The sequence below is a fragment of the Echeneis naucrates genome, chromosome 9 (genome assembly GCF_900963305.1).
Source record: "Echeneis naucrates chromosome 9, fEcheNa1.1, whole genome shotgun sequence".
Lineage (NCBI taxonomy): Eukaryota > Metazoa > Chordata > Actinopteri > Carangiformes > Echeneidae > Echeneis > Echeneis naucrates.
The window spans coordinates 3453702-3475931 of record NC_042519.1 but is presented as its reverse complement, the minus strand read 5'-3'; the positions used below and the strand labels follow the sequence as shown (position 1 = coordinate 3475931).

At 41.4% G+C, this 22230-nt stretch overlaps 1 protein-coding gene across 1 annotated transcript; it reads left to right on the top strand.

Annotated features, from left to right (window-relative positions):
* Window positions 1-364: 364 nt before the first annotated feature.
* Window positions 365-17263, top strand: bicdl1 (BICD family like cargo adaptor 1). The gene is made up of 10 exons (XM_029509845.1): window positions 365-757; window positions 1837-2052; window positions 8119-8235; window positions 9802-9948; window positions 11591-11770; window positions 11868-12086; window positions 12390-12533; window positions 14488-14618; window positions 15138-15258; window positions 17087-17263. The coding sequence occupies exons 1-10, from the start codon at window positions 365-367 to the stop codon at window positions 17261-17263; spliced, it is 1845 nt and encodes a 614-aa protein (XP_029365705.1).
* The last annotated feature ends 4967 nt before the right edge of the window (window positions 17264-22230 follow it).

Sequence of the window (22230 nt, the reverse complement as noted above, 5' to 3'; positions counted from 1 at the left end):
GGGGGCCCAGGACCCCGAGACGGCGTGGACTCAAACCCACCGACCACTGCGCACAGCTCTTCCAGAAGCGTCAGACCAGAAAAAGAACATTTTCTGTCCCCAGGATTACCGAGTCACTCAGTTAGCTGCAGACGGTGTTTGCCGGGGTTCAGTCAGACAGAGTCGCGTTTAGTAGATTTAAACGGAGAGAGGGACGTGAGGAAACTGGAAAAAGGCTGAGTGGATACGGCTCTGATTTTGGAGAGTGATGGATGGATTGTCGATAACACGGTCCGCTCAGCCCAGCCCACTCAGCGCAGGGTGGATTCATCCGTAGTAAAATAAGTCGGCTCTAATCTATCGGTTTCTTGTCCGCCGGGCGGCGATGTCCGCTTTCTGCCTCGACCTGCAGACGCCTGCCGTAGTTTCAGCACCACTGGAACTGGACAGCGACTGCATGGAGTCCCGGGCCAGCCCAGCAGCCCAGGAGCCCGCCTGCTTTCAGGGTCACTCACTGCGGCACGCCGGCTCCGGAGGCCTCGGTATGGCCTTGGAGGAGGAACTGGCCGTGCTTACCGGGGAGCGGGACAACGCGGAAGATCTACCGGACCCAGAGACGCCCGCGGTGGCGCATTACGCAGATTTGCTGTCGCTCTTCCGTCAAAAAGAAAAAGACTTGGTTTTAGCTGCTAAACTTGGCAAAGCGTTGCTGGAGCGAAACCAAGATTTGACCAAGCAATATGAGAAAATGCACAAAGATCTCAACGAGAAATTGGAGGTAAACTAAGAAAAAGAAAATGAGTTTTCATGCGAAAAGCCTCTCTCTGGTTTGTCATCAAAACGCCATAATCCTACATCCAAGTTTAGGCCTTCGCAGTGTAAACAAACTGTAGAACTTCACATTCAAGCCACCAAGAAAGGGGGCTTTCACCGAGCACCGTTTTAGGATAGTGATTGAATGCACCTGATGCACTATATTCTGAGAACTAGCTACTTAATTAAAAGCTGTTGGTCAGTCAAAATGGGAGCAACTGTCTGTTGTTATGGTGATCAGCAGCCAAGGTGAGCATAGTATGAGCTGTGCCCTGCAGTTGAACTGCTCCTGTTGTTTCCTGCTAAAATCTTCCACACAAGCTAACAAGTAGCCCGTGGCCTAAGACACACACAAATCCTTGTTGCCCAGGGCCTACTATTCTACGTCTCCTTTGTACATCCGTAAAGCTCTCTGATCCATATTCATCCTCATGTTGCAGTATATCAAACCAAGCTGCCTCTTAGTATCAAACTCTTCTTATTATTAATTTCACAGTGTTTGTTGTTTTGAATTTCTGTTGTTTGGGCTTTAACCCAGAGGTGGAACCATGACCATATAGATGCCAGCTACCTCAGCTTTGAACTTATTATAATATCAATATTGTATGATCTGAATGATCACTACAGAAGCTTGAGACAAACGATTTTATTTATTTATAATTATCTGTCATAGGTGCAGTCATAGACACTGTTTTGAATGGTTTTACGTCCTACTTTTACACAAAACCTCTGCTTTAGGTATGTGACAGCTGTCTAACTATATTCATTGTCAATATCATCTTTTAATACTGATGCTAAATATAAATGGCACAGTGGTATGATAGGCAGCATAATGGAAAAGCATCTGACTTTTACACAGAAGCAAAAAAGTTTAGCTTGTTAAATTGAGACCTTGGGGGTAAAAACTTAATTGTGCCTTTTTATTATTTTACAATTAACTTTAGTGAGGAAATCTATTTTGCCATCCTGCACTTGCACAATGCATTGAGTCTACAGAAATCAAGGTGTAACCACAGCCCCATCTCTCCCCTCATTTTCATGCAGCATTTGGAGCAGGAGAAGCACGAGTTGCGTCGGCGACTGGAAAATCGAGAGGGGGAGTGGGAGGGCCGTGTAGCTGAGCTGGAGACAGATGTCCAGCAGCTGCAGGGTGAGGTGGAACGCCATCAGGTCCAGCTGAGAGATGCTGACAGGGATAAGACCAAGGCTATCAGTGAGCTCTCTGAACAGAACCACAGACTACTGGAGCAACTCAGTAGGGTGAGCAGTCACTGTGCGCGCGTTTTGTTTGTGTTTGTGTGCGCATGGGTGTGGGCGTGCGTGCGTCTGTGTGTATGACTGTTTCAAATATCCTTCAGATGGACTTGGCTAATCTGCATGGAAAGTTAATTAGTGAGGACTTTGAGTCAGTGGATCACATGGCATCGATACAGTCTGAAATACTGTACTAAGAAACTTCTCATGGACATCCCAGAGTGTGTGTCTATGTGTGGGTGAGTGTGCATATGTGTATCTCCCTAGAAAATTCATCATCCCTCAAGGAAGAGTCTACTTCCAATCAACCTGTGTCACACTAACTTCACCAGAAGTATGCTAGCTCGTAAGTGTTGGGACTCTTATTCCTTCATTCATCTTCTACCGCTTATCCGTTTCACGGGGGTGCTGGGGGCAATCCCAACTCGCACTGGGTGAGGGCAGGCCACCAGTCCATCACAGGGCAAACACATAGAGACAGACAGAGACCAACAAGCACTCACATTCGCACTTACAGACAATTTAGAGTAACCAGTTAACCCAAACATGATGTCTTTGGACGGTGGGAGGAAACCAGAGTACCCGGAGGAAACCCACGCAGACACAGGGGGGAACATGGAAACTCAGAACACACACAGAAAGGCCCCAGGTCAGGAACCGAACCCATCACCTTCTTATTGTGGGTCACCACCCTTAACCACTGGTTACTAGTTACTTCTCTAAAAAATTAAATGACTTAGTAATTGAGTTACAGGTATAATTAGTTACCAGGAAAAGTAACTATTACATTATGATATATATATTTTTTTATGTACCAGTATCTTTAAAAAATTTGATTTATTTTTTTTTCTCATTGGAAAGGAACTTTAAATTGAATAATTTATTCAATTATTTAGTGTGTTATTCAAATATATAAATAAAAAAAAATCTGTTTATTTTAGCTGAGATTAATTAGCTTTTTTATTAATACATAACTCAAACTAATGCGCCCCATTTGATTGTCGGTGGTAACAGCGTTGTATGATGGAAGCAGCAATTAGTTAGATTACCTATTATTAAAAAAAAAGTAATGCAGTTAGAAATGATGTTATTCCCATCAGTGTAACTCATCAGTATAAAAGCTGAGTGTTACAGTGAATTTTTAGAGTAATTGGACTGCAACCTTATGCAGTAGCACTGTGTACCGTATACTGACAGTTAATTTAAGTGCAGCTATTTCTGGCAGAGCAGAAAAGGTCTGAGTAATGTAGAGATGGTGATAGACAGACAAAATGCTCAAGGTTGACATTGGGAGTTGAAGCTGTAGTCGTACTGACAAGATAAACTGGACACACATCAGAGTGAGCTGACAGCGCTAGCAATGGTAGCCATATGTGATTTATACCTTGTTAAGGAGCTCAAACACTTCAGTCTCTCAACTTGTACCAAGCAAGGACTCGTTCCCATAAAAAGTATCTATATTTCTATATGCCATTGCAGTATGTAATGTTAATTTGCCGGTTGGTTGGTGGGTAGACTAGTCGCGGATGCAGAGATGATGGAGATTCCCAAAGCCTGGAGCTGTGTTTGTGCAAAAGTTGACAAGCCTGTACAGGTGCTTTCAAACTCCATCAGGGCAATACGTTGTTTTCCCTCCTGGGAGAAAGCATGACCTGCCAGGCACATGCTCCTCAGGGACGTTTCATAACAACCCAGCTCGCTCCATGCAGAGCAGCTCTCCTTGTTGTCTTGATCAGATTAAATCAACCTCCTGCTATATCTTGCTCCAACACCGTCATCACATTGCAATCAATGATTGTTTTGGACAGGCCAGTCTCTGTGAACTGCAGCAAAAGCAGCTGCGTAACTTAAGGGAAACTCTATTTCATTTCATTCCTGGGTGTGGAAATGTATAAAGATATTCTCTCAGGGTGGTCTGCATTATGTTTTGGGACTCTGTGTGACTCAGTAAAATTCGTGAGACCTAAATGACTCCCATCGATCCAGATCTAATGATTTAGTATGTTGGGCAGGTCAAAGGAGACCTGCTGGGTAATCGCATTAATTAGGTCAGACACATTGCTCCCTCTTCCTGTCTCCCTCTAACTCTTGTTTTTTGTATTTCTGCTTTACTTTCTCTTCTCACATCTCTGACTGCAGTCATTACGAAGCAATATAATTACCTCATGCAGAAATTGTTCATTGACTTCACAGTATCTCAAATGAGTACAAAATCTATTCTTTTATTTATTTATTCATTATGTTTTTGATGAATAAGTAACTTTTGATCCTTCATATTTAACTGAAGGTTTTTCAGAGAGTTTCTTCTTAAATTATCCAATTAAATTTCCCTTCTCCAAATGTATTCATTTATTTACTCATAAGATTTTTTTTTATCATCCACATATAACTACATAGTTTACATATTTTTTTTGTGAGTGATTTCTAAAGTAAACTTTTCAGCTAAAGATTATTTAAAAAAAAAACAAAAACAAAACGGCACATTCCCCTCCTAACAATCCGGGAATTGGTTCTTCCACTGTCTGCACCAGAATGACCTTGAGAAGGCAGGGCAGGCTATAGGAAGTAATGTAGCCATGGAGTAAAATGCACCATTGAGGATTAGCCTATAATCCAGGCTAATGGCTTTGCCATATGCATTCTGTGCAAAAACAACACAACTTCATTCCATTCTCTACTTAATTACTTAATCAGTTTGGATATTTGTGAAAATAGGATTTAAAACATAAACTCCACCTCTTGTTCTGGATCTTTTCCTATGATTATTATGTGCGGTGCATGAATGATAAAACTGGACGCTATATTCAATGCACCTAGAAGTGATTCCATTTATGCAAGATTTAAGCCTGGAAGGCATGTGCTGATCTGTGCAGTTCCTGAGTGTGAGGACAGCCAGTCTCCTCATGCCTAATCTGATCAGACTGAAGTAGCAGGAAAGGGGCTTTCCTCTAATTACATTAGCACACATGCTCAGATAAGGCTGGGGATACAGTGACTCTGGTATTTGTCTGCATGTTCAACATCTAGGCTTTAAATTGAAATTTTCCAGGCAGCGTCCAGTGACTCATCAAAGTTATTTATTTGAGGTAATAGAGTCGGAATAATTATATATTTTTATTTCTCATTTACAACAGTATATCAATGGGAAGGGTTTTTTTTCATGAAAAGTGCAAACTTGGTGGCCTGTGCTGTGTGTAGCCTCATCAGTACAGGATATCCAGGGTTTCACTCATTTTCTTAAAACCTCTGTCCAGCTATCATCTTCGTTCCCATTCAGTCACGGGAACATGACTGTCTCCCATCATTCCAAGGCTCTTTTGCTGTTGCTCTCAGGATCAGCGTTGTTATTGACAACTGTTTGAAAGTGGGATTGCCCATCCTTTCTCAGTCTAGACGAGGCAGTGCTTTGTGAAAGTGACTGAGGAAAATACCAGAAGCACTGAGCTCCACTAATAACACTTTACCCTGGTTGCTATGACAACCAGAGTGACATCCAAATTGGAACTCCATGTATTGTTACCATGGGAATGTGCGCCACAGAATGGCATTAGGATGCACTTAGTTTGATGCTAGTTTGTGCAGTCAAAGGCCCCTCAATGCTTCATTCATATCTGCTAGGTCATGTCCCACAACTAAAGCACCTGCAACTGAATTGACAGTTATAAACTTTGGTGTTTCAGCTCTCCTCATTCTATTGCAAAAAAAAGTTTAATCTGGGATATATCAGGAATAAGTGCACAGTTTTGGATTTTTGATGTAATCCTGAGACGTCACTACAGTCTGCTGTCACTGCACAGGCCTCTACTCACTGCACATCTGTTTCCCACAAAGACGAGACAGCATAATGCATCTCTGCTGGACACTGAAGGCCCACTGGCTCAAAGACGTCAGCAGTTTGCTTTCTCCAAACATTTGTTTAATATAATCTGGGTGAAAGGTGTACAGATGATTCACCTGCCTCACTGTAATGAAATTCACAAAGCTTATTTAGCAGGTTTTAGTCACCACTCAAAGTCTCCATCTCTATCCACTCAACTGCAACTGCAAACTCCATTCATTAGGCTTTGTAATTTACAAGTTAACTTGTTCAATTCTTCTTATTTTCTAAATGCTATATATTTGTTGTTAAAACCAGTAGACCAGGAAGGAAGAACTGGTAGAGCACATGCTTTGCATGCAGAGGCCCTGTGTTCAAACCCCAGCCACATTACAAACCAGTGGTAGGCTTGTGCCGGTCCCAAGCCTAGATAAATCAGGGGAGTTGCAACAGGAAGGGAATTTTCTCTTTAAGTTTTTTACCCTATTTTGAGTCAGCACAGCAAATCAGCTCTGTGGCTTGCATGATAGATTTGGTCACCGTTTTTAAGCTGGATGCCCTTTCTGCCTCAAACCTTCTCATTAATCCGGACTGGGGACAGCACAAGCCAACCACTGGTTTGCTTGGTGGCTGGAGTTTGAACCCCGGGCCTCTGCACAAACAGCACGCGCTCTACCACCAAGCTATGTCCCCGGGCAAAAAGGCTGACTTACTGTGATTTATTTTAATAGTGCATCGTATTACCTTTCCAATAAATTCTTTCAAAATGTATAACATTCAGTTTTTATTATAAATAATTGAATACATTGTTGAGCTCCATTAAAGGGGGGATTTTTTTTTTTTTTATCTATGAAATACATAAAATACATAAAAAAATTATAATGCAATAGTTGCTTTCCCTGGTTTTTGCTTTTATAATACTGTAACTAAACTGTGTAATGTACTATTTTTACACCTGCTTGGACTCAATCAAAACTAAAAAGGGTTGACCGTTTGACTATAAATCATCAAAACATTGCACTGGGAGGTGCAATGATTGATTAATTAACTGTTAAGTTAAGTTAAGTTATCAAAAAAGTGTAGACTTCTGCCATGTGTGAGAAACATTTCATGAGAGCAGAGCTTTTTCATGTTAACTCTTTTTTTTTTTTTTTTTTTCTGGATTAGCGTTTTTGATAAGCCTCTTGGAAAAAAAAATAGACACTCACAAAATAGTGGCACAGACCTACAGTAAACACCAAAGGGAACTGAGGTAAATTAATGTGCTCCCATACAATCCGCCTGCTGCAGTGTGTAATGCCATCTAGAGGTTCAATTTTATGTCGACGCAATAAATAACAATTTTGACTTTGCACAGTGATTAAAAGATATACTTGAAAAATATGCTGCAAAATTGAATTTGACATGTAAATGCTCAAACTTTAAGTAACATGTACACCTTGTATATACTCTGTCCTCAGTGCACTTTAAAATTTAATAGTTTTAAAGATATTGTTGCTGTGGCATTCATGATAATGCTCATAGCTTCATGAGTGCAACTCTGTTAAAGACAGGCACAGCGATAAAAAGCTTTAGTCTGCTGTTGTCCTGGGTTACACAAATACTGAACAGTTCACTCTTTCATGCTTTTAAAATAGTATAATGTAGTTTTCAGAGGAACAACTATAAAATTAACCACTGGGGGATTTCCAACCAACACTACTCTAGTAACAATGATTTGATTTTTTGAGTGTGTGTGTGTGTGTGTGTCTGTGTGTGTGTGCTTGGACTTCAGTGAGTCAGTTCAATAGCTTAGTAAGTGAACACAATAAAGAGCCGCTGTAATATTTCTAATTTAACTGAACAGTGAATATTAAAGTTTAAATACATGTTTTGTCATTGTGCTTTATGTGATGTCACTCAGTTGAAGCTGAAATTGAACAGGAAAACAATCTGATGCAATGGAGTTAGAAGGAACACGGCTCACCTGGCCTCTGGACCTCAGGCTACCTTAGCATAACACACTTGAATCTCTGATTAAACTCTCAGCGATCAAGTTGTACAAATGTCTGGTTTTGATAAAGACAGAGAGTTGGTGGAATTAAAAATAGATACTTGTTTTTACTGCATTGATTTTCACCCTTCGTCTACTGTGAGTCCGACAGTGTTATTGGAGTGCAATGCTACATTGGTGGAATATGCACAGAGCAACACTTAAGGCAAATTTAGGTTTCATTTGTGAAATGATCCGTTTCCATCTGTCTGTCTGTGCCCAGGCTGCAGAGGTGGAGAAGCAGCTGTCAACTCAGGTCCATACATTACAAGACGAATTCAGGGAAAAGAGTGTGTCTACAAACCAGCACATGACACGACTAGAGACACTACAGACTGAGGTAAGCGACTGTAGTTGGCATTTTTGAAAAATTTCGACACTATAAGATTGAATTATAGTTTTCAGGATGCATACAGTGTGACGAGTCACCCACCAAAAGCTAAACGGTATAAATAAGTATTTAAAAACAAAAATATTGTTGTTGCAGTAATTGGTTCTCACTAAGAAGTATAAGGTCAATTAAAAGCCATCATCCTAGAAGTACCAACTTGTATTATATGGCTTTAAAGTCTGAGTTTATTGTGTAAGCAAAAGATCCAACTAAACAAAAACACATCTTTCACCTGCTGGAACTGTTTTTTCTGTTATGTTTAATTTGTTGTTGTTTTTTGTTTTGTTTTTTTGGTTTGTTTTTTGTTTTTTCAGAGTTCGTTCTTTTAAGCTATCTTTTCCTCTTTCTGTGATCTTTGTTTATTTCTCTCCAAAACCGATTCCTCCTTTCCTCACCCTTCTTCCACCATGTTTGGAGCAGCAAGGGCTAGAAGTGAGTGGTTACCAAACACTGTCAGTATATTCACCCAACTGCATGCTGCATGGAACATCTTGTCAAATAATAGAAACAAGGATTGCACCATATCTATTTTTTGATTGTCTCCAACTCTGTCCAGCTAGTTTACAGACATGATCCAAATAGGATTGTATGTCGTCACAGAAAGTTCAAATGAATAGAACCTTAAAAGAATGTATGTGCATGAAAATCCATATTTCATGTTGCCATATGGCAATCCGTGTTTCCTGAGATTGAGCATGAGATGTGCTGTGATGTCAGTTGTGTTCATGAACAATATCAGCCACATATGTAATGAGAAAAAGTACTGGTGGAGCATAATAACAACAACAGAGACTTCCCCATAGCTGCTCATTAAAGCCACGCAAATCACGTCCAGAATGCAGAGGGCTCCTGCTCTGTATTTAGCTGTGATATCTGGATGTTTCCACTTTTCTAATGTGATTGTATACTATACTTATACTAATTACTAATGGCTTTAGACCCTATTTACAGAGACAATATCAGCCAAATATAGCCAGATGCTCTTTCAGTGGCAGAAACAGCCGATCTACCTGTAAGATCCTGTGCTGCAAAGTAGGTTACTCGATGTAGGTCAAACGCCTGGATAAAAACGAACAAGAGCTGATGTTTGTTTAATCGGGAAAGCAGCTCAAGCAGCAGGGAGCAAAAACAATTCACTAGGAGGAAGATGTGTTGCTGCAATGCCATCCTTTGGTAAAAGGCTGTTACCTAGCCATGCTATGGAGTAAGCGGATTTCAAGTTTTGTGGAGATGCAAACATATCATCGAAACATTCTCGAAGATAAACGTGGAAAATAATGCAAACATTAGGCAGTAAACATTTGTTGGACTACTCATTCAGTATGCTTAATCTTGTGCAAAAGTCAAGCTTGCCTCACAGTCAGAAAAAAAATCCTACATTTATCCTCCAATGAGGTTCATAGCTGTCCATCTGCTCTATTTTTACTGTGAAATCTGAACAATCCACTGTCTTTCACCTTTGCCCCTACTTCCTGTGGTGTAGTAGTAACTGACCTCCGATGCTTGATGTTTTAGATTAAAATGCTGTCAGAGAGGAAGATGGAGCTGGAGCGGAGGGTGCAAACAATGCTGGAGGAGAACGAGCTGCTGCAGAGTACAGTGGACGCCCTCAGAGAGAAGACGCTGGTGTTGGAGAAGCAGTGTCATGAGAAGGACCTACAGGTATGAAGACATGCACGAAGGCCTGCCAGATCTTTGAGGGTAGGGTACTACATCTGTAGCTATTACAGTTAATTCTGCAATGCCATTTACACTGATCAGGCATAACATTCTGACCACTGACAGATGCCGTGGCTCACACTGATTATCTCTTCATCATGGCACCTGTTATATTAGGCAGCAGGTGAACAGTTTGTCCTCACAGTTGATACGTTAGATCAGGAAAAATGGACAAGCATAAGGAGGCCTCGGTCAGAGCATCTACAAAACTGCAGCTCTTGTGAGGTGTTCCTGGTCTGCAGCGGTCAGTATCTATCAAAAGTTGTCCAAAGAAGGAATAGTAGTGAAGCAGTGACAGGGTCATGAGCGGCCAAGGCTCACTGATGCAGCTAGGGAACGAGTAATGGGCCCATGTGGTCCGATCCAACAGATGAGGCACTGTTACTCTAATCGCTGAAGAAGTTGCTTCTGATAGAAAGGTGTCAGAATGTGCAGTGCATCCCAGTTTGTTAAGTTTCGCCACAGACCAGTCACCATGCTGACGCCCGTGCGCAGTCGAAAGCGCCAGAAACGGGCATGTGAGCGTCAGAACTGGACCACGGTGCAATAGAAGAAGGTGGCGTGGTCTGATTTGTTCTACATCACATGCATGGCCGGGGATAACTTAGCTGGGGAGCACACGGCACCAGGAAACACTCTGGGTGGAAGGCAAGCCAGCGATGGGAGTGTGACGCTTTGGAAACCTTGGGTCCTGCCATCTGTGTGGATGTTACCTTGACGTGCAGATGATTTTGGAAATAATAATTTTTGACTGAATATTTTTTGTACATTATCACACCCACATATTCCCACATATATGCTATATTATGGCCATGATGTCATGGCTTGAATGCTTATTATACTTTTATCCATGCTGAGAGTGAATGACAGGCACAATCAGGCTGTGTTGTGCACTGTGGTGCTCAATGCCTTGAATTAAATATATATTGTTGTATTTTTTCCAGTCTGACACAACAGCTACATTTGCAAATCCAGGTAGGAAGAACACATAATCTCTGCAGTCCATACCTCCTACTGTTTGACTGTTTTCTCAGTCAGCTTTTCTCTGTGGCACCATGTTTCTCTCTTGCTAGTAGGCTTATTCACTTTCACTTAAATTAGGCTTTGTTTTTAGCTCTAGCCCACCGTTTATTGGCCACCCTTTCATTGCAAAAGTATTCACTTATGGCTGTGGCCTCTTTCAGCAGGATAATGCAACATGTCAAAAAGCAGAAGTGGTTCAGGAATGGTTTCAGGAGCAGAACAGGTTTGAGGTGTCGACTTCCCCAGATCTCAATCCAATTGAGCATCTGTGGGATTTGCTGGATGAACAAGGCTGACCCGTGGAGGCCCCACCTCATAATTTATAGGACTTAAAGGATGTGCTGCTAACATCTTGATACTAGATACCACAGCACAGCTTCAGGGATCGAGTGTAGCCTATGCTGGGGCTGTTTTGGCTGCAAAAAGGGCGCCAATTCAGGTGGCCATAGTGTTATGCCTGTTCGGTGTACGTATTTACCCTCTAAAATCTGTGAGCACTTCTCTCAGACCATTACAGTAATTCACTGCTAAGTACCGGTTTTACCTGCTTTGTCTTGTCCAGTTGCGACAGAGCCAGCTGGAGCTCCAGGAGGTTCAGCTGTCTCACAGGCAGCTGACTGTGCAGCTGGAAGAGCTGACAGAGGAACACAGTTTCCAACGCTTCACCCCACAGCCGTCCAGCCTGCTGTGTGAGATAGAGCAGAGCATAGAGCAGGAGGAGCAGGAGCAAGAGAGGGAGCAGGTACGTATGACAGTAGCTTTATGTTTCATTGACTGTACTCCTAGCTTGTTATAGTCTGCGTGACAGGGGATGGCTAAAACATTCTCTCCCTACTTAGTTGCGTCTTCAGCTATGGGAGGCCTACTGTGGGGTCCGCTCACTCTGCTCCCATCTCCGCGGAAACGATGTCACGGACTCAGCACTGTCCACTGACTCTTCTATGGACGAGTCCTCTGAGACATCCTCAGCCAAGGACGTGCCTACTGGAAGTCTCCACGCCAGCCTTCTGGAGCTACGGAGGCTAACACAGAATCTGCTAGATGGCAACGAGTCAACGGTAACAACACACTAGCTTCAGCAAGTAGCGGACTTAGTGGGCCACACTGTTTGGTCCCCCTGTGTAGAGGAAAGTAATCAGAAGAGACAGAATTGGTATCAGCTGAGGCAGTTTGAGTTGGAATTCCTACACTGTTCGCTTGATTTGGATGCAAGTTTTCTCAAATTAACGATGAAAGTCTGGAGTCTAAAGCACATCTTGATTGCTTCGTTTTAAATCCACTGAGGTGATGCGCAGAACTGAAACGCTGACGATTGGGTCAATGTCCAAATATTTATCCACCTGACTGTGTTGTGTTGAAAGGGCTCACGGCGCAGTGATGAAGAGGCTCTGGAAGAGCAGATGAAGAAGCTTGGAGAAGAGCTGAGGGAGGTGAGAGCCCTGTATGAAGCTGAACAGGAAAAGAAACGCAGCACTGACCAGGAACTACTGCAGCTGCACAATCAGGTAACAACTCCTCCAACATATACACACTCATGCTCATGATTAAACATGAAAGTAATGCTGTAATGGTTTACCTGGAGTCTTCACACCAGGGTTCTGCTGCTAATCATGTGCACAACATCTAAGAATAACCTCGCCGGTATGATTTTGATGTACAGTTATGGATAAAAATATTGGCACTCTTACACTTCAGTCAGATAATGTAACACTTATCCTGGAAAATCATAGTAATTATAAACACTTTGGTAAGCAGAGAAAAATCCAATTGGATCTTATAGCACACAAAATTGGACTGAACTAAATTATTGGCATCCTCAATTTAATCTTTGCATGAAATTAATTGTTTCCTGTAACCATGAATTAGTTCTTACATCGCTCAGAATTTTGGATCATTCCTCATGTGCAAACTGCCCCAGATACATCTCAGGGCTCTCCTATGCTATGTCTTTAACCATGTCTAAGTGCTTTTTGAATTATGCTTTGGGGCCCTACATTGCACCAACCCAAAATTCTCTGATAGTCATCCAACTTCATGACACCATTCACACGGTAAAAGCATCAAGTGCCAAAAGGAGCAAAGGAACCCAAAATCACCTGCGAACCTCCAACATGTTTTATTGTAGGAACTATGTTCTTTTCTTTGAAGGTCTCATTTTGTTTCCTGTAAATAATGCTTTAATGTGCTTTACCAAAAAGCTCTTTTTTGGTCTTATCCGTCCACAAGACGTCCTATGAGAAGGCTTTTCACTCCTTTAGGCAAGTCTTGGCAAACTCCATTCCAGCTTTTTCATATCTCTTTGTCAGCGGTGAGATCCTCCTGGTTTAGGAAAGTCCCAAAGTTACATGTTAACATCGAAGTGCTTGTGGAATTATGATCTGTTCGTTGGGGAGGTGCTTTAACTGCCAGTAAATAGTGACATTGTTCAATAATAAACAGCACTGTTCAGACTGTTGTCAGTGTGCAGTGTAATTCATGCAGTGGAGGCTGACTGTGTGTGAAACAAGAGTGCATATTTAACTGTTGTAATATTGAATGTGATATTGTGGACTGTGATTATTATTGTTACGGCATACGTGGAACAGTCAGCTCACGTTCATACCTTTGACATGTAACTTATACTCACTGTTGAGCATGGCACTTTAAAAAATTAATTAATTGTAGTTGCAAGTTATTGTCTCTTTAAGTTACTCATTGAGTTAGAGCTCTATAAAAGTAATAACTGTTTTGCATTTTTTTTTTTATGTGCTAATGGGTTGTAGTTTGTGCGTGAACAACTGGCCACCTGTTGTCTCTGATTAGCTGACTATGAAATTTCACACTCACAAAGGGGAAAAAACACAAACTTTGCAACTCCTCTAAGGCTGAGAGAGCCAAAGGCGACAACACTTTTTAATAAGCTCAATTCAGTTACTTTATAGTGATTGTCAAACAGTAATTGGTTCAGTTAACTATCACAGAAAACTGTTTATTTTCACATTGCTACTCCCATCACTGCTTATGCTATCCTTAGTTATTGTTAAGATAGTTATAAAGATGTGAGATTCTGTATATTTATGTTTGGTCTTGCTTCAGCTGCCCAGTGAGCTCATTTGCCAAAGATTTAATGACAAATTACCTGTCTGTTGCGTGGAAATACAAGCTTCTGAAAAAGTGCCAATAATTTTGTCCAGTCCACATTTGGAGTTGTTTGGGGAATGAGGTCAGGTTGGCTTTTTCTCTCTGGACTCTTTGTGTTGCTTCAATACGCCCATTGAAAATGATGGCTTCATCTCAAGGGGTTTAAGTGTGTGTTTTGTTTTTTTTTTGCAATTGTATTTGTCACACAAATTTAATATGTTAACATCTCACACAGGAACACTCCCCTGTATTAAAAGCGCCATTAAAGCCATGGAGTAATCTTAAATTATTGATGTCTGGGCCTCACGGCTCTACCTTCTTCTCTCATGTGACCTGCAGGTGGCGCTGCTCTCTGTAGAAATGTGTTCTTTTCAGGAGGAAAACAAGCGGATGAGAATGATGGCTGAAGTCCAAGAGCCCAGTGAGAAAATCCAGAGTGCAATCAGAGACAGAGACGATGCCATTGCCAGGTAAGATTACATCATATAATGTACACTGCATTTAACAGCTCCAAATATAATTAAATATAATTAATAATACATCAAAGTCACCACTCATTGTGTAGAAAGTGTAAAATGTAGCATATAATGCACTTATCAGATAGTCCTTATCATATAATCATGTAATTTATAAAAAAATCTAATAATAATCGTATTAAAAATAACAATGATAGTGATAACAGTAATAGTAATATTTCTGTACTTACCACATCATGTTTGGGTTAACTGGTGACTCTGAATTGTCCGTAGGTGTGAGTGTGAGTGGTTGTTGGTCTCTGTGTGTCTCTGTGTGTTGGCCCTGTGATGGGTGACCCCGCCCTCACCGCGTCAGCTCCAGCACTTCCCACCACCTGGAATCGGACACTGCTTAAAAATGTTCATCACAGTTTACAGAGCCCTTTCTTGGTTAAACTTTGACTCGACACGTGTGTTCGTTCAGTGTTCTTTGCATCCCCGTGTAAAGCTGCTTCTCTGCCTGTGTGCCTGCAGAAAGAAAGCGGTGGAGATGGAGCTGGCCAAGTGTAAAATAGACATCATGTCTTTGAATAACCAACTTCTGGATGCCATCCAGCAGAAGCTGAACCTATCCCAGCAGCTGGAGGCCTGGCAGGTGGGTCAAAGATCACAAACGCTTTATTACCAAACACATTAACATTCCCTCTGAAGTATTTGGAAAAGATGTTTCATGGTTTGTTTTTTTTTAAACCAGTTGTCCATTAAATCAGTCAGGAGACAGCAGTAAAATATCATGTCTATAAGAAAGAAATGGCTCTAACTGATGGACTACTTTATTCATGTTCCCTCCCTCCCCTGCCATTTGTGATGAGTGACAGCATACTGTATTTTAACACTGACAGGATGTATGGACAATCACTCAAGTAACTTTTGAGAACTATGTCGGCTGGTTGGCTGTGAATAGTGTCATTAAGGAACAAATAACTATATATATGTCCTGACACTGTGTGTGTGTGTGTGTGTGTTCCTACCCTCCCATTCCTCATCCCTAACTAGCAGCTCTCCTCTCTCTTCTCCATGCCCACAGTTTGCCTCCTCAGGGCTCTTTACTGTATGGCTCTTGTGGTTTCTGATCTAGTGGCCTTTCTCAGCTTCCATACCACCCTTTCTCCCCTGTGGTGTCCCTTTCCTGCCTTAGAGGTGAGCCCAACCTGCACCGTCGTGCCACATCACCCAGTACTAACCCGACACTGCCATCCTGAGCCATTCCATGCCCTGGTTAACTGACCCAGGAGAAATGGCTACTCCAGCTCCCCGTCTCTTAAAAACCATTAAACGTTACACAGAACCATCCTAACCCACTACCCATCTCTCTGCCCCTGCCCGTCTCATGCATTTGCAAATGAAGTGGAAGGGCTCATTACCTGTTCAGAGATGACACACAGACATCGAAATTACCCCAGCATGTGCTACAGACCTGCACATCTGAACTTATTGAGTACAGGAAATAGTTATTGTGATTTAAAAGTAAGGATAATCTTTTATCAGTGAAAGAAGTTTACTCATATATTAAGTACTGAGCAACCACTCAACAAATGCTTACAATAAACTGAACTATTTCAATCTTTTCAGGTTGATCAGGGGTCAATTTAAAGATGTATAAGGGACGGGCAACAGAAGTTATATATTTGTTTTTGGTATTTGGTATTTGGTATTTGCCAAAAATATTTTCCAATATTCAAAAAGGATTATCTGGAACTTCCCAGTGAGAGAGAGAAGAAGCCATTTCTCCCTGAAAAGCAAAATATGCCACCATTAACTTCTCTGTGCAGCTGGGGCACAGGAGAGAGGAGGCTTTCCACCCAGCTTCTTGAAAGTGCCCTTGAAAACACTGAACCCCCAATAGCACACAGTCTGAGCAACAGAGGCAAGGTTTTTATATAGCACATTTTGGACAAGAAGGCAAGTCATTGTGCTTTGCATACACACAGAGAAGAGTGCAACTGTGTGTTCAATTTGGTGATAATGCAGGGTCCAATCTTTTAGTTACTGGATTGCACATATTCGTAGGGAAATTCAAGAGACTCAATCTTAAATCCTAATCTTAATCATACTTAAATGAACATGTATTGTGTTGTCATGTGGAACCAGGTTAATTGACCTTACAACTCAATCCAGCCGTGATCCTTTCTGTATTTTAATTTTATGCCTCGTAATACAGAATCCTAGACGAGGCATCTTGCAATTCAAAATTACTTGATATTCTGTAGGAGAACTGACATGCAGCCTAATTTCTAGAGATAATGGCCATCAGTAAGTGATCCACCGGGGATGAAAGGTGATTCCAGTGTCTCTGTAACTGGCACTTAACTCTGATGAATTCACTCTCCTCAAAACGTCTTGCAACATGCGCCACTCATGTCCCCCCTCTGTGACACTCTTTGCTGTCTTCCTCTTACTCACATCTCTGTCCTTGGCTTTAGGATGATATGCACAGAGTGATTGACCAGCAGTTGAAGGACAAGCACCAAGAAGAGTGGCGCTTGGCTCCAGCCTCCCTATCAGGGCCATCAAGGGCCTGCCGTGGTCAGTCCCCCACACGAGCTCACCGCATTTCCGACCAGGACAAGAGACTTTTCTCTTTTTTCAAAAAGAACTGAGACCTGTTGGACTAGCCCTGGGCGCGGCAGACAGACAAAGCAAAGGACAAGGAAGGGGTTACATCACAGTGCAAGGGTTGCAATGCAGCCAAAGACAGCCAATGGCACACAGTGAGGTTTTCAGAGGGGCCAATTTTGCACTTAATCTGTACTATTACTCTTCTCCTTACTGATTAATTGGTGACTGCTGACAGTGATTGATTTAAATATAAAATAGGACCTCCCCAGAGGCTTTGGCTAAAACTCCTCTTATAGAAAGCTATTGGTCTTACAGAACATGAACAGGGTCACAAAGTTTACCTCCAGAGAGGAAGGTTGTCTTGTAGTGCCTATGGCCATCTCCTGGCCCACTGCCAACTCTGTAGCAAGGGGAACACATGTATGCATCCCAATAATCGGGCCAAGTTCTAGACAGGTGGATGTGCAGGCTCATTGGAAAAGATAATAACAGTGTATGATGAGAGGGGCAATGAATCCACAGCCAACCTCTGTGATCTCTCAGATTTATTCACTTGTTCACAGGCTGACTGCGGTTTACTTGATCTCTGAAACAGCAACGCTTATTTTATTATCAACTGACAAGCAGCTTTTTTTAATTTACAGCGAGTGCTTGTTATGTTTTCATGGCCAAAACTCTTACTTTTGATCAGACCAGATTAACAATATCTTTAAAGCAATACTCCAGTAATTTACTTACAAATAAGAAAGATATTAAAGCTGCACCAATATTTTTCTATGAAAAGTAATAAAGACCAAGACGTCCTGCCTTTTAGTCCACAAAATCAAATTCCAAAAACAAGAGATCCTTCATATCCAATAATGTAAAAAATACTCATTTTATAAAACTGTTTCTGTTCAGTACATGTGCCACCATCAGGGAAATAAAATGAAGCCAATAGAGCAGGGCATCAGGATCCTTAAAACGTGAAGCTATAGCTTTTTATTTTTGTCTGTCTCATGCACGTTCATGGCGAACTCTGCGAAGCCTTCCCATCTGAATAAACCTGTAGATCACTGAGGTTATTGTTCAGCTGGTATGTTCTTTAACAATTCACATTATAGTTAACATTCAAACATTGAACCTTTTTCAAAGAGAAAGATGCAATTTAGCATCACCCTCCTGGCACTCATCTTCCTAGTTGACCAAATTTTCAAAATGTTTACAACAGCTTGAGAAGGAGGAAGAACTATTGTATGTAGAAAATATACGAGTTCTCCAAGTCAATCAATCCTGTTCAACAGTAACCTCATTCCTGTTGTTGAAAGCAGTCAGAGTCGGTGTACAGAGACTCCTCTAAACTTCCTCTGCAACATCTGAGCTGCTTTGGTAAGTAAAAGAAAATGTCTACCTCCATTCTCATTGCTTCAATACTTCATGGCACTTTTGTTTCTTAGCTGGCAGGCTTCCATTTTAGGACATATCTATATCTCCATTGGTAAAATATTTGTATTGACCTAAAATGTCTGAGTATGAATGACTCAGTGTGACACAGTGATGTCTGATGTCTGTCTGCGTTTGAACCGGAGTCTAATGCAATTGTGCAAACCTATGCAGATGTCTTTTTGTCATTTCAGCTGGTTGCTAGCCAACCCAAAGAATGTTGTTTTTTTTTTTTTTTTTTTTTTTACGTTTGGATGAAATCAATATATTTATAAGAAGAATGCATACATTTTCAATTAAAATCTTTTTTCAGAGAGAAATATATCTGTACACGTTATTCATAAGCTCTGTTTTCATGTATGTCCTAATGGTGAGCAGGAATTCCCCCAGTGAGTTGGATATGAATACTCACATGTTTTATTTATTTGGCTGTTTGTGTGGCTGGCAGTCGACCTGGCAAGAAAAAAAAATCATTGATGTTCAAATTATTTATCAATAGAATGTGCAAACTGCAGAAAGGCTCATGAATCTTTAATCCAAGATCTAAGCTCTAAAATCAATCTAAGATACAATAGCAAGATAATATATAAGTCATAAAATAAAAAATAAGCTGAGTTAAAACAACTTCAAAGCTAGTCTATGTAAAACAATTAAGGAACCAGGACCCAAAACAGTAATGCAATGGAGCCAACACTAAACACACATCAAAACCAACACACTAAACCACTAACCATTGACATCCAGGCGAGGGCATCCAGAGCATCCAGTTTTTGCAGCAATAACTGAAATTGACAGACAGTGAAATTAGTTGACCATTTACTGACCACTATAAGAGCAAACCTCAGCGAAAGGGTACCTCGTTTTTCAGCTCTTCCACTTGTACTGTATGAAATATCCTCCTCCAAAATGTCTGTGTGAGAAATGCTCCAATCAAAAAGTAATACAGATAAAGTGCTCCATGTTTTCATTGAATGAGCTGAAGGTAAAGACACAAACTTATTCTGAACGTAGCAGGTTTGGATTTAAACACCAGCTGTTCTTGTCTTCGTCAGTATGTCACGTTTTTCGAACAATTCACTGCAACATACTTGGTTAAGAGGTCGACTTCCCAAATGTTCAGCTGCAGGTTGAGTGAGTGTCACGGTCAGACAAACCTGCCACTGAACCTTTGTGTGTGCTTATGTGTGTGCGCTCTGCCACTTGTCTCATCTTAGTTATTATTTTGGAGTTACCTGCTTTTGGTGAACTTATTGTGCTCTGTTTGAGTGCTTCCATTCACCACAGACACGGTTTCTGTTAGAGTGCTTCGATCTCTTCGAAAGACTGATCATGCAATTTTCTTGGTATTTGTACAAATAAATTCTTTACAAACTGCCTGTCTCGCCTGAGTTAGCCTGGAAATCCAGACACATTTTTCTTTTACTCTATTATCACAGTGTTGGAAACGTACACAAAAACACAAACACAACAACATCATCATCAAAGATTACATCAACAGCAGATAAAAGGGACACAGATCTGCAAAAAGAGAGCAAGAAACAAATGAAGAGATGAAGCAGCAGTGAGGAGCTGCAGTGACCTGCCCAGGGTGGACCCCGTCCTCACCCATTGGTGGTTAAAGCACAGCTGACTGCAGCAAACTGAACATGGATGTGCTTCAGTGCCGGCTGGACCAGAGAGGCCCTCTTCCACAGGACCGGCCGGTGTGTCAGTGTGAGGCTCCAACATGTCAGGTGCTGCTGTTGTCTGGTTTCGCCTCCCTTTGTTCTGGGATCATGCACCTGTACCTGTTCGGTCCTCTTATATGGTGTCCACGATCAGTCCTCCTGCTGTTTCCTGCTTTGGTGTCCACGATCAGTCCTCCTGCTGTTTCCTGCTTTGGTGTCCACGATCAGTCCTCCTGCTGTCTCCTGCTTTGGTGTCCACGATCAGTCCTCCTGCTGTTTCCTGCTTTGGTGTCCAAGATCAGTCCTCCTGCTGTGTCCTCCTTTGGTGTCCACGATCAGTCCTCCTCCTTTCTCCTGGTCTCACATTTAAATAGTTTTAGCTTTTGCTCAGTTTTGGTTGGCTTGTTATATTTTTGCATTAGGATTGTTAATAATTCCTGTGGTGCACTCACAGTTCTTCTCTCAATTTGAAAGTTGAGTTGGGAATTGATGGCAATATATATATATATTTTTCTAGTTTGCTTTTTTGGTGGTTTGTGATGCGTACGCAGACGTTTTCTTGATTTTTCGGGCATTTGAATAGTTTTATTTGTTGTTTACTGTTTAATAATATTGTTAATGTTGTTTTTGCAAGTGTAACGTAGTTTCTTGGCAGCGATGACGCCTGCTGGTGAAGGCTGCACAATGCACTTAGTGTCCAGCAAGCTGTGTTCACATGCTTTACTGTCCGTTAAATTCAGTGTGGAAAAAACAGCTTGACAATGTCCCTCTGTCCTAAAATACTTGACTAATTGTCTGCCTCCTTCTTTGTGCACAGGAGCTGTTGGGCCTGAGCGGCCGACAATCCTTTACTCTTCTCTTCTCCCTTTCTGGTTGAAGTGCTGAAATTTGGTCGACATGTTTGTCTACACAAAATGTTTAAGATTTGTTCTCTTGTTGAAGAGCCGTCCTGACTCAAAAATCAGAAGCTCAGGTAATTGAGTGAATGGTTGGCAGTTTAGCCGTTGGGGACCCTTATGGATTGTGCAATACTAGTGGCTGTTCCCCCTTTTACAATGTCCAGGGGGTGCAATTCCCCCAGGTGGTGTTGTAGGAACTAGTAAAAGCCAATTTGATTAAATCTCTGGCTTTAGTAATTAGTAGCTTAGTAACTTGTTGTTTTCTTTGATTCTGGGTACAAACTGCTTTACATGGTTAATGCAGCCCAAGCAACGGTTTGTCATTTTTCCTTCTGTTCCAATAACATACAGAGAAAATGTAAATATTTCATTCATAATTAGGAACAGTAAAAAGAAAACTAAAAATTGTAATTGTTTTACAGCCCTATGAAGTTATGTAACTCAGCCCTTGAGGTTTTTTCTTTTATGTAGTTTTATCCCCACAATAATTAAGATTGTAATTGTAAAATGTAAATAATAGAAAACTATTTCATATAAAACCCCAAAATATTAATTTTCTAAATGCAAAATAATTGCAACAGAAAAACAGTTTTTGAAGCCAACAGGGAGAGTGCAGGTCCAGAGCTGTACGGTGTGGCAGTGTAGTAGCAGCAGAGGATATCATAATCTAAGAGAAAAGTGGACGATGAGCACAGACAGAAGTTTTTTTTGTATTTTGTACTTCTGTGGCCCTCAGTGAGAAGACGTGGGCGCAGTGACCTCAGCTCATTTGAGTTTGAGACCCCTTGTGTGATGGTTAGCTCCATATTGACATATTACGTAACTTGTCGAGCTCTGAGAATGGCTAATTTTGATTAAAACTATGTTGTAGATTGATGTCTACTGTGGTAGGAGATAAACAAAACATTGCAACAGAAATTGTTATTGAACTGCGAAGGTCGACTCTACGAAGATCTTTCCGACATAAGGAGGCTGGAGTACCTGGCGTGTGCGAGCACTGGGGGATGATCCCAGAACATT